Here is a 12,992-nt window from a genome sequence, read left to right as displayed (position 1 = left end):
TTTCATATAGAATGGCATGTTATCTACATATAATGACAATTTTACCTCTTCCCTTCCACTATGGACACTTCTTTCTTTCTTTCTTTCTTTCTTTTTGTTGCTGTTGTCTGATTACTATAGCTAGGACTTCTAATACCGTGTTAACTAAAAGTGATGAGAGTTGGCATCCTTCTCTTGTTCCAAATTTTAGTGGGAAGGCTTTCCGTTCTTCACCATTGAGTATTATGTTGGCTGTGAGTTTGTCATAAATAGCTTTTGTTATGTTGAGATATACCCACTTTTCTGAGAGTTTTTGTCACGAGTGGGTATTGAATTTAGTCAGTTGCTTTTTCTGCATCTGTTGAGGTGATCTTTTGACTTTTGTCTTTTCTACTGTTGATGTGATATAACACATTGATTTTACATGTGCTGGACCATCCTTGTGGCCCTAGGATGAATCCAGCTTGGTCATGTTGTAAGATCGTTTTTTGTGCTTTTGTATTCAGTTTGCTGATATTTTGTTGAGGATTTTTGCATCTGTATCCATCAAGGACATTGGCCTGTCATTTTTTGGTGGTGTCTTTGGTGATTGTGGCTTCATAGAATGACTTTGGGAGTGTTCCCTCCCCTTTAGTGTTTTGGAAGAGTTTGAGATGTTTTGGCGTAAGCTCTTCTCTATATGTTTGGTAGAATTCCCTAGTGAAGCCAGCCAGTCCTGGACTTTTGTTTGCAAGGAATTTTTTTTTTTAATTACAGATTCTATTTCACTTTTGGTCAGTTCAGATTTTCTGTATCTTCTTGATTCAGTTTTGGTGGGCTGTATGTTTCTATAAACTTGTCCATTTCTTCTAGGTTCTCCAATTTGTTGGCATACAATTGTTTGTAGTAGTCTCTTTTTTTTTTTTATTTCTGTGATAACATGTTATTTCTCTTCTTGCATTTATTTTGTCACTTACTTGTTTTAAAATAAACCTTTTTAATTGAAGGGTAATTGCTTCACATAATTTTGTTGTTTTCTGTCAAACATTAACATGAATCAGCCATAGGTATACATATGTCCCCTCCCTCTTGAAATAAACTTTTTACTTCAAAAAGTGTATAAGTAGATTTTTCAGATAGCGTTTTAACTATCAGCCTTCATGGCCTGAAGAGTCGGTGAAAGTATGAAATCAGTTTCGAGTAGGTTTAATCTCACTCAAAACCTACTTGAAACTGATTTCATTCCTGGGTTGGGAAGATCCGCCGGAGAAGGGATAGGCTACCCGCTCCAGTATTCTTGGGCTTCCCTGGTGGCTCAGATGGTAAAGAATCTGCCTACAGTCCGTGGGGTCACGAAGAATTGGACACTACTGAGCAACTTTAACTTTCCCTTTTTTACAGAGCTGCCGTGGTGTCAGTCTCAATTCTTCCCAGCTGTTCTTTTCCTTTTGATACCTTCCTAGTCTCCTCAGATATAGATCTAAAGACAAAAGAGACCAGCTGAATTTATGGTGGTGAGATTTATTAACAATGTTAAATGAATATTTATTACTCTCTTCCCAGGTAAATAAAAATCAGAAACCAGATAGTCATTATCCACATGGTCCTTAGAGCTCATTCAACCATAAGAGTGCTGGATATGGATAAATTTGAGCCCATAACAAGCAAAGAATGATACAATCGCATATTTTTATAATTATAATATTTGTTTATGTGTAACAGATGAATAATTGGTTTACAAGAATAGCATGAGTTTACATCTTTGACTGTGATTTCATACTCTTAAAGTACTTTTTAGATTGCTGCTAAATAAATTCCTACCCAAGAGGAAAGATTTGAAACCTCAGATTTTGGAAATCCAGCACGCTCTTCCTGGAAATGCCCCATGTAGAGTGCGTGATCTGGGCTGAGAGCATTTAATGCCGCCTGCCTTTCACTTTCCTTACATGTTGTCCCCTTGGCGCAGAGTTCAGCACCTTTGGCAGTCACTTTGATTTTGTGCAGACTGTTAGAGATTAGAGGACCAACGGATGTTATTATCACCTTTGACCCAGAAATTCTTTTTAGGACCGTGCATGAGATGTGTCTATAAATAAGTAATGATATTTTTGTAACCATGGCCTTAATATAAAGCTAGGAGGGCTTCCGCCCCCCTCAAAGTCATCTTCTGTAAAAGCTGTGCAGCTATTCCACCAGAGCTGCCATGATTCAAGTTATTTGGGGGACTCCTCTTTGGGGTTGCTATCAAAGGAAGTTTACAAGCCAACAAGAAAACCAGTTTTAGACTTTTTGTGTCGTGTCCAAATTTTTACTAAATCTAAACATTCTTCCAAATTTAATGGATTGGCTTTATTTGACTTTTATCTACCTAAAGAAAGTGAAAGTGTTGGTCGCTCAATCATGTCCGACTCTTTGAGACTCCCCATGGACTATTGCCCACCAGGCTCCTCTTGTGCATGGAATTTTCCAGGCAAGGATACTGTTGCCACTCCCTTCTCCAGAGAATTTTCTTTACTCAGGGATCAAACCCAGGTCTCCTGCATTGCAGGCGGATTCTTTACCATCTGAGCCCATTTTATCTGTCTAAAAAAGTAAAATTCACTCAAAAAAGTAAAGTTTGAATGTCATGTAGGACAAAATTCAAAATAATAGACCTTAGGTTTCAGAGTTGTGAGTCTCCAAATGAAACCTGTTTTTTTCTGACACAGGCTATCCCATGGTAATACCACCAGAAGCTTGTCAAAGACTGTTATGAAGTGCTACCATTTTTATTCTAGAATCTAGAAATGCTGCATAAAAAGATCTCTAACCTAGCTTTCCAACTCAATTATCCTTTAGCTACCTGTGACCTCCTCTTCTCCCCTTCCCCACTCAGAACTTTTACTGCCTTCTTTTTATCAGGTCAGCTGTGCTCCATTTTGTATTTAGGTTCTTAAGTTTTCAATAAATTATCTTTAATTGCTCTACTAAAGTGTATCCTTTTTATAGGTCTTAAGTTCGTGATTTTTGCATCTAATTCTGGCCTTCCACCTGACTCAGTTTTGTTGTCATCTGTAAGTGTTCATTTCAGCATCACGATTGTAATTTGGGAAGCATCAGTGTGTCAGATATTACACCAGCGGCTGAGAACCTCAGTTCACCTAATGCTCATGACATTAGGAAATCAAGGTTCTGTAATTCCCGCTTAACAGATGAGGAAGCTGAGGCACAGATGGTGCAGATAACTTGCCTAAAATCACATAAAATGGCCAGAAAGAGGGGAGACAAGGACTCAAACTCCCATGCACCCGAAGCAGGATTTCCCAGCTCCCCCACTGTAGTATTTGGGGCTGAATAATTCTTTGTTGCAGGGGCCGTCCTGTGCGTTGTAGTATGTGTAGCAGCATCTCTGGCCTCTACCTACCTGAAGCCAATAGCACCTCCCTCCACCCCACTGGGATAACTAAAAATGCCGCCAGACATTGCCAGATGTTCTAGGGCCAGTATTTAAGAATCACTGGAAACATGGCAAGTCAGGCTTTTGCCATGTTATACTGATAAAATCACAGAATTTTAAGGCTGAATTTTAAAAAGATTGATTTTTGCAGTCATCACACCTGGATAATCATCAGAATTGGAGATGTTTAAAGACTTTCATTTCCCACCCAAGAGCTTCAAAAAATCAGCATTTTCCTGCTGGGGGACAGGTATCTATTTTAAGTCTCTTCACAGTGTAGGCTCAGACCTTAACCTCACCACACATCTTTTCCTTGAATCATTCCATTCTATTCCTGCCAAATAGTTCTCCATCCTCGGGTTTAACACCTCCTGTGATGCTGTTATCCATGTTCAGATGGTCCTAACTGTGCAAAAGCACTGTTCTCCTTAACATTGTTCCTCCTATACCTTTTATCTAATATTATCCAAATTATCCTTTGTCCTCTCCTTCTACACCTTTTATCTCATATCATCTAAATTATCATTTTTCTTACATCAAATGAATTAAACATGTACTGAGTCCCAGTTATGTATCAGGCCCCCCTCTGAACATTTTTTTAAATTTATTTTTTATTGACGGATAATTGCTTTACAGAATTTTGTTGTTTTCTATCAAACCCTCAACATGAATCAGCCATAGGTGTACATATATCCCCTCCCTTTTGAACCTCCCTCCCATCTCCTGCCCTATGCCACCCCTCTAGATTGATACAGAGCGCCTGTTTGAGTTTCCTGAGCGATACAGTAAATTCCTATTTTACATATGGTAATATAAGTTTCCATGTTATTCTTTCCATACATCTCACCCTCTCCTCCCCTCTCCGCATGTCCATAATTCTATTTTCTGTTTGTTTGTCCATTGTTGCCCATAAATAAACTGTTCAGTACCATTTTTCTAGATTCCATATATATGCATTAGAATATGATATTTATCTTTCTCTTTCTAACTCACTTCACTCTGTATAACAGGTTCTAGGTTCATTCACCTCATTAGAACTGATTCAAATGCATTCCTTTTTATGGCTGAGTAATATTCCACTGTGTGTGTACCACAACGTCTTTATCCATTCATCTGTTGATGGGCAGCTAGGTTGCTTCCATCTTCTAGCTCTGGTAAATAGTGCTGCAGTGAACAATGGGATACATATGTCTCTTTCAATTTTGGTTTCCTCAGGGTATATGCCTAGGAGTGGGATTGCTGGGTCATATGGTGGTTTTATTCCTAGTTTTTTAAGGAATCTCCATACCATCTTCCATAGGGGCTGTATCAGTTTATATCCGCACCAACATTTCAAGAGTGTTCCCTTTTTTCCACACCCTCTATTGTTTGTAGAGTTTTTGATGATGGCCATTCTGACCGGTGTGAGGTGATATCTCATTGTATTTTGATTTGCATTTCTCTAATAATGAGTGATGTTGAACATCTTTTCATGTGTTTGTTAGCCATCTGTATGTCTTCTTTAGAGAAATGTCTGGTTAGGTCTTTTTGATTAGGTCGTTTGTTCTTCTGGCAGAATGGTAGGAGCTGCTTGTATATTTTGGAAATTAATCCTTTGTCAGTTGTTTCACTTGCTATTATTTTCTCCCATTCTGAGGGTTGTCTTTTCACCTTGCTTATAGTTTCCTTTGCTGTGCAAAAGCTTTTACGTTTAATCAGGTCCCACTTGTTTACTTTTGTTTTTATTTCCGTTACTCTGCGAGGTGGGTCATAGAAGATCTTGCTCTGATTGAGCATTTTTAGAACCATGGCTGTTAAGACCATTATGAACTCATTTTTAAAAATTACCATCTAACTAGTTTTCTCAGTTTAACAACAGACTTACTCAAAAGAGCAATCCCAGTACATTAACATCTCGCATGGTTGGCCGGCCGACCAGCTGATGCAGGGAAGCAGTCCACGCTGCAGTTTGTGGGGGCTCCTGTTTGAGGGAAGCGGGGCTACCAGCAGCTTTCCCTCTGCCTCTTCACTCCTCACCCAGCAACCCTCTTTAAACCTTTTTTGATGGTTTCAGAAATAATACAAAATAGTGTGCATGCTAAGTCACTTCATTTGTGTCTGACTCTTTGAGACAGTATGGACTGGAGCCCACCAGACTCCTCTGTCCATGGGAATCTCCAGGCTAGAATACTGGAGCAGGTTGCCACACTCTCCTCCTATCCCAAGGATCGGATCCATGTCTTTTGCATCTCCTGCATTGGGAAAGAGGGTTCTTTACCACTAGCACCACCTGGGAAGCTGTCTCCGAGGTAGCTCCTCATCTTAATAAAATCATTCTCTACCGTATGCTCCAGATTCTTCTCAGGAAGAAAGAATTTTTTTTTAAAATTCTGCTTTATAGTGCTTCTCTTAAGAGGATATTTTTAATGAATTTGATTAATAAAAATTCCTGAATGAATATAAATACAATTTCAACAAGATATCAAAATTCACACAGTTCACTCTTCTTTAAAGTCAGATAGTCTTTTCTGCTTGCACTTTGGATCCTCCTCTGAGTCACCAGGATAGTTTAGAACTTATAGGATTTTTTTAATTAATTTATTTTTTATTGAAGGATAATTGCTTTATAGAATTTTGTTATTTACTGTCAAAAAGAGATCTTGGATCTTTGGAAGATTGTAATGGACATTATTGCAAAGGCTGGTTATGCCAGAATGTATAAGGTTAAACCTGCAGGTGCCCAGTTCTTTAGGGGGTCAACATGAGTAGCTAGTGAATTTAGATTATATGCCAGCAGCCCTGACTCGCCTGGATGAAGCTCCAGTAGTCAGATTGTGTTTAGAGAAAACCAAGGAGAAAATAACACGTTAACCGGGATAAACCGTTTGGGGTCAAAATAACAATCTGGTGTTTTTGTACTTGTGTGAGATATAAAAAGAAAAGTTGAGTTTCAGTTCGGCTTCGCAGGAACTTCCAAACTTCTGGCTTAGGCTCAGGCACCTCCATAAGAGCGCCTGGGCCAAGGGAAAACTGCCTGACTCCTTCCCATCTTTGATTGCTCTGGAGAACCCTGATGTCTCAAATGTGGTATCCCCTGTCTTCTTCCAGAGTTTTATAAATGGACGCTGACATGGACTACGAAAGACCCAACGTGGAAACCATCAAGTGCGTGGTTGTGGGAGACAATGCCGTGGGGAAGACACGCTTGATCTGCGCCAGAGCGTGTAATACAACGCTGACACAGTACCAGCTGCTGGCTACCCACGTCCCCACCGTGTGGGCCATTGACCAGTACCGAGTCTGCCAGGAGGTGAGAGATGGGGTTTCTTTAGAGTCCTAAGGACACGTCAGTGCTATCGCCAGTCTGATTTTGATTTATTTGGGACATATGTTTATTTATTTGATTTTTTAAAATTGAAGTCTGGTTGATTTACAGTGTTGTGTTACTTCCTGCTATAGAGCAAAGAGATTCAGTTATATATATATATATGTTGACATTTTTTATATTCTTTTCCATTATGGCTTGTTGTAGGCTATAGAATATACCCAGATTTTTAAAAAGCAGAGGAAGAACTTAACTTAAGGGTTCAAGACAGAACTCCCCTTTTTCATGCAGCAAGAGAAAACAAAAGGAGAAAGCTGATTCGGTGTATGGCTCTGGTATCCTGAGTGAGGGTTTTTAGGGCACATGGTTCCAGGAAGAAACGTAGGACTTAGCTAAGTCCTGTTAGCTGGAAGGAGAAAACTAAATGCAAGTGAATCTCGGGGGCTTTGAGGGCTGATGACCTAGGCATTCTTCCCCTGGGGAACTTCTGATTGACAGCGAATTGGTGCCCTCTCTCTCCTGCAGGTCTTGGAACGTTCCCGGGATGTCGTTGATGAAGTGAGCGTTTCTCTCAGGCTTTGGGACACTTTTGGAGATCATCACAAAGACAGGCGTTTTGCATATGGCAGGTAAACCAAGACCAGTGCAGCTCAGTCCAACTTGAATACAATTTCCTCTCCCCACCCCATCTCTGCTTCATGAGTCAACAAAAACCACATCATATGGCCTTGAAATGTGTTGGTTTCTGCACTGTGTCTTAAAAAAGAAAAAAAAAAAAAGACATTGTTTCCTGATGTCAAGAAAAGCAGTCTTCATAGCCATTTGGTTCCTCCCAGGAAATACTTTATTTAAAACAACCAGTGCTAGTTAAATTGAATGTCTGCTTGATGAGGATTCTGTTGTATGTGCCAACCTTGGGCTGCTTTGATTGTTTCCCTGAATAATACTTTATTTGCCTGCTCTTAAAATGTTTTAAGTTTATTTAGCAGTTGGCCACCCCTCTTCAGAAGGTCTCTTTGGTCTTTTGATGCCCATTCTACAGAGTCTGATGTTACTTGCTTTGGGCTTTGCTGTCTGAAAAGTCTGTTATCTTTATTTGAAGGTTATTTTTTAAAAGAAACAAAAATATCTCTGAAATCATTCACAAAGGTACATTTCCAAAATCAACTGAAGCATTAATGCCTATTTTTCATTAAAAAAAAATAAAGAGGAGGAAAAAATCCACTAAAGGAAAGATAAATCTAGAAGGACAGTAATATGAGTGGGGACAAGGTCAAAGAACCGTAAAATATTTAGCAACTTCCCCTTGTCACCATAACTCCGTCGGCATCTCCAGGACTCCAGCTGTCTTAAAGTCCCTCTCAGTGCATCTGTTATAACTGTCAAAATCCAGATGAGGAAGAGATTTCCTTACCTCTTACTCTTAAGTAAAGGCATGTCTTTTTAAGTTTAGAATTTAGATCTTTTTTAACATAAAACATCATGCTACCTTACAGGATTGCATTAGTTAGATATCCCCAAACACTGAGTTTACTCCTTGGTATTGAGATAAGCATTTCTGAAAGGACCTCTCTTTCTTCAAGCCTGTAGCTTTCATAAGCCTCTGAACTCATACTGGCACTTACCCAAGTGGTCTGGAATACTGAATAAACTGCTAAAAGGGTTTGCCCTACTCCTTTCACTCATTCACCCACTGAAATAATCTGCAGTTTAGGCCAGTTTATTCAAGGGGAGAAAGAAGTATATAGAAGTAAAAATTTGATTTTAATGTCCCCTTGAACAGAAATTTTGAACTTAATATCCAGCATAGATAATACATTTCTTCTTGAGTTTCCTAGTTTGTTTCTCTTTGCTTCATGTGATGTTCCTGATTCTTATCTTAGTTGCCATTTGGGTTTTTTTCTGTTATCTCATTATTATACACACACAAAAATAATAATCAATGAACCTGCTTTATAAGTACTATGCTGTCAGATTTTATAATACCTGTGGTTTTAAGGAAGCATAGTTAAATGATGACTGGAAGCAAAGTACGAATAAATACATAGATTTCAAAGGACTGTTTGTATCCCAGCTTCTAAAAAGGTATGGTGAATGAAAATGAACTTACTGAGATACTGGGTTTAGCTTCTGTAGGCAATCTCGACAGCTCAGTGGTTTATTGCCACTTGAAATTTATGAATTTGAGGTGATGAATTTTAACTTCACTCCACCATGTAAAACTGGTCTTTTGGTAATATAAGGGCTACTTCATTACCATGTGAGGTTCCTGCTTAGGGTTGACTCAATGGCACAGTGACCTTCATAGATCTGATATCGACAAGCATCTACACTGGGCCTCATCCAGCTTCCTGATATATCTGGGGTCACTTTACATGTCACGCCTGTGCTTGGTCACTCCCAACAAAAATAAGCTGGTCTCCCATGTGACCCTGTCAGTACACAGTGCATTGTTCTGCTCCTTTATCTGTAGTGTTTAGTTCCATCAACTGTAACCCATCCACTGCCCCCTTTGCTGGAAACAGGACGTGCTTTCCAAGCCAAGTCTGATTCTTTGAGCAACACGGAGGGACTCAGGAAACCCTCCCATGCTTCTGGCCAGCTCTTCATGGGCCTCACTTTATGTGTATGTTTGTGCCTTATATCTCCTCTCTCTTTTCCTATTCTCCACAGCCTCTAGGCTTCCTCCCACAGACCCTGCCACTGGTCAAGAACAGAAAGCAGAGCTGTTCTGTCCCAGATTACAGAATCTCTGCAAAAACACTAAATATGTTGTACCACATTGATATAGCACCAAAAAATTGCGTCTTATGGCCAGGTCTGACAGTAGAAGCCCCTTTTGCTCAGCACAGGGCTCTGACCACTGTATTTTGTTGCTGTGCAAGGGCTGTTTTAATTTCTGTGTAGCTTCCATTTTTAGCTCCCTATCATTTGCGCAGGAGAAAAATCATAATTACAGTTTCTGACATTCCATTTGGTTTGCAGACCTGTTTTTTGACTGGTGTTTCTACTATACTTAGTGTGAATTACAAGTCGGTGGGATGTGATATATTCCTTAGACTTGGAAATGTATTTGGAACCTTTTAAAAATAACTTATTTGATTCTTAGGGTGACAGTGAGAGAAAGCAGATTCATACCCAGATGCCTTAGGCCTCGCCTTTAGTTTCCTTTGCTTCTTAGCACCAAGCTGGTCAACGAGTTACCACTTCAAGCCTTCTTTGGCCTAAACAAGTTCTAGTTTGCAGAGTGGGCCTGGGTGGTGTCAGTCTGCTGACTTGAATTTGCAATTTTCCTAGTATGGTGTAACTACAACCAGAATGTCATAGCTCTTATTATGACTTAAAGGTAACTAGTCAACTAATTTTTTTAGCCAATTACATTAATAGCTCTAATTCATCAAAGCCCTACAGTGTGTCAGTCAAAATATTAGGTGCTTTGCCAGCACTAGTTTAGTTAATCCTTCCAGGAACTCTGGGAGGCAGAGATTATCTCCAGGTCACAGTTGAGGAGGGAGTTGAATTCCTTTCTCATAACCTGCCCAATTGTGAGTTTCAAAACCAGACTCAAATTCAGCTCTGCCTGAGTCCTGGCTCCCACTCTTTCCATTGTGATAAGCTACATCGACCTCATTTTAAACAGAATGAAACTGAAATCACCCCCCTCTCCAACACACACACACACTGATGGACTGGGTATTCTTTTGCTCTTTGTATTTTTACAATGGCTAGAATGAGAGGAGATCTCAAAAGATCATCTGGCCGATCCCTTTTCTCCAGGAAGGGAGATCATCCATCCGAGAAAAAGGTAGTGATAGGAGTCCTCCTATTGGACGGACATGAAAGGCAGCAGAGTAGCATCAGTATCCTGACCCTTATCTAACATGTTTGAAATCTTTCAAACCCTCCTTCTCTGGAGCGAGTGACTCCACCTCTCTAGTAGCCTTTCTTCTTCCTACTGCCTACTTTCTACCCACTTTTGGATGAACTTTGGTGGATGAACTTTGGAAGCTCTTTCCTGGATCTTTTAAAATGTCAAGATCAAAACTGTACATCATAACCATGACTGTAATCAGCTGCTCTTTTTTGGCAAGAAAAGAAAAAAGGCTCTTTTTAAAGGGATATCACAAAGTTTTCCCTTAGAAATATTATAAGGAAGTACTCACACTTAGGTGCCTGGTACTGAAATGCAGGCAAGTAGGGTGGGCTCTACCTTCAACAGGATGCCTAGGCCCCCTCTATAGTCACACACACATAAATAATTACCAATATTATTGTTTTCTTTCCTTGAAAACCTTCACCATTGCTCTGTCTTGGGGTCAGATAGCCTTTAAACACACAAAGCTTATGGGGCTGGAGGTGGTGATAACAGCAGGTACAATTTAATAAGAGCTCCCCACAAGCCAGGTCTGTGCTCTGCGTATCTTGTTGCCATGTCATTCTTGCGGTGACCCTGTAAAGTAGGCTCATTTCACAGCTGAGCTAGCAGGCACAGAAAGGGGCCAAGGTCAGAGGGGTAGGAAAGAGTGGTACTCAACTTTTCCTGGTAGTTCTTTCTGGCTCCAAACCCTGTTTCCTCCCTTTCCCCCAGGCTGTAGTGGCTGCTGCTGCTGATTGATGACCAACTTTACATTTATTCTCAGTCCAGTCTAATTATTGCATTATTCTCTGTGGACATGGAAGACTAGTGTTCACCATCTCTCCCCAGCTGTAACTAATATTCTGTTGTTCCTCTTAAGTTCTTTAATATGTAGCTAATAACTTAATTCTCTTTATTACATCAGTGAGTGGCTAAACAGGAGTCCTTTCATTTCCAGGAAAAAGCCTACATCCAAGCACACTCTCCCAGAGTGAGTAGGACCCTTGAGTACTTTGTTTGGCATGCTTTCTCCCCACAGCTGAACACAGGCATGCAGAATCACTGTATTTGCCCTTACACCAAAGAGTTTCCAGGCATATTTTCAGTCCATTTGGAACTCATTTATTATACAGATTATTCTTACACACTGATTTTTCTCAAGTGTGTTTTAGGCCCAGTGAGAAGTACAGTACGTGTTTTAAATAATAACATCAATCAGAGCGATGGTTTCTGTTTGTCTGTTGAGATAAGATGGCTCTAGTTTCACACTGAAGGCCAGGTTATGAGATACAGCATTAATGCATCCCATCTTGAATGCTTGGTTGATGCCCTTTAAAAAAATTCAGGACTGTGGGTGACCAGTGTTTATGTCTTTGTCTGGGATTGTCTGTACTTGTGGTTAAAGGCAAGGGAAAAAGTAAGAAACAACTCATGTGCCTCGATAAAGTATTTTTGAAGTAGCTCTCATTGTCCGTGGCATATTCTAATTGCTGGGCCAGAACTAACATTCTAATGATGATTTCACTATGGCAAACAGCCTGTTGGGCAGAGAAACATATCCAGTCGAGGCAGACCAGGGCCAGGGCAAGGGTGAGGCATGTAAGGCACTCACCTTGGGTGTAAAATGTAAATAATAATAAAGGTCAGATCACTGTTAACTGATCTTCTCTTTCTGTCTAAGGCTCAGCATGGCAAATGTTACTGGTCCTGACTTTATTTAAAATTTTTGTATTTTGTTCATCACGGATTTTTTTTTTAACCTTAATTTTTATTTTTGGGAAAATATGGGTCATCTGGATTACTGAGGTCTGGGGTACCTCTTCAAATTTTTCACCTGAGGCTAGTGCTTCACTCTTTACAAGTCCTGACCCTGAAGATGGACTTTATAAATGGATAACAAAGCAGCAAAGGGAGGAAAGTTACCGGTGTGTATACTTTATAGAAAAGTCATCCAAACCACACTTCTAAATGTGTGGTCTAGAGGGATCTCGGAAAATTACTGCAGCTTGTTTCCCAAAGATACTTAGTTCTGCTGTGAAATAAAGGACTAGACTAAGACTTGCCTGGGTTATAAAAAATGGTAGAAAGACATTAGAAGAGCAGCTAGTTGGACCAAGGGAGGGGAATAGTTATTCCCTAAGAGTTTAGACTAAAACTGCTAGTTCCTGTAGGCTTCCCAGGTGGCGCAGTAGTAAAGAATCCACCTGCCAGTACAGGAGACATAAGTGAAGCTGGTTTTATTCCGGGGCTGGGAAGACCCCCCCGGGTGAGGAAGTGGCTGCCCTCTCCAGCATTCTTGCCTGGAAAATTCCCTGGACAGAGGAGCCTGGCAGGCTACAGTCCACGGAGTTGCAGAAAATCGGGCACGAATGGACCACTGAGCACTCAGCACAGCTAGCGCTCATGCTTGAGTGTGCCGAAGCCGCTGGCTATCTGAT

At 40.3% G+C, this 12,992-nt stretch overlaps 1 protein-coding gene across 32 annotated transcripts in view; it reads left to right on the top strand.

Annotated features, from left to right (window-relative positions):
* RHOBTB1 (Rho related BTB domain containing 1) overlaps nucleotides 1-12,992 on the top strand; it is a 141,154-nt gene that overhangs the window by 93,631 nt on the left and 34,531 nt on the right. For all 32 annotated transcript variants that reach the window (XM_060406487.1, XM_060406474.1, XM_042241136.1 and 29 more), the window contains 2 exons: nucleotides 6,482-6,683; nucleotides 7,224-7,327. In XM_060406487.1, coding sequence (XP_060262470.1) covers nucleotides 6,492-6,683; nucleotides 7,224-7,327 — 296 coding nt within the window. In that variant the 5' untranslated portion in view covers nucleotides 6,482-6,491. The remainder of the gene's footprint in view (nucleotides 1-6,481; nucleotides 6,684-7,223; nucleotides 7,328-12,992) is intronic.

The sequence above is a fragment of the Ovis aries genome, chromosome 25, assembly GCF_016772045.2.
Source record: "Ovis aries strain OAR_USU_Benz2616 breed Rambouillet chromosome 25, ARS-UI_Ramb_v3.0, whole genome shotgun sequence".
Taxonomy (NCBI): Eukaryota; Metazoa; Chordata; class Mammalia; order Artiodactyla; family Bovidae; genus Ovis; species Ovis aries.
Note: the sequence above shows the minus strand (reverse complement) of the source record. Positions and strands in the feature narration are given on the sequence as shown.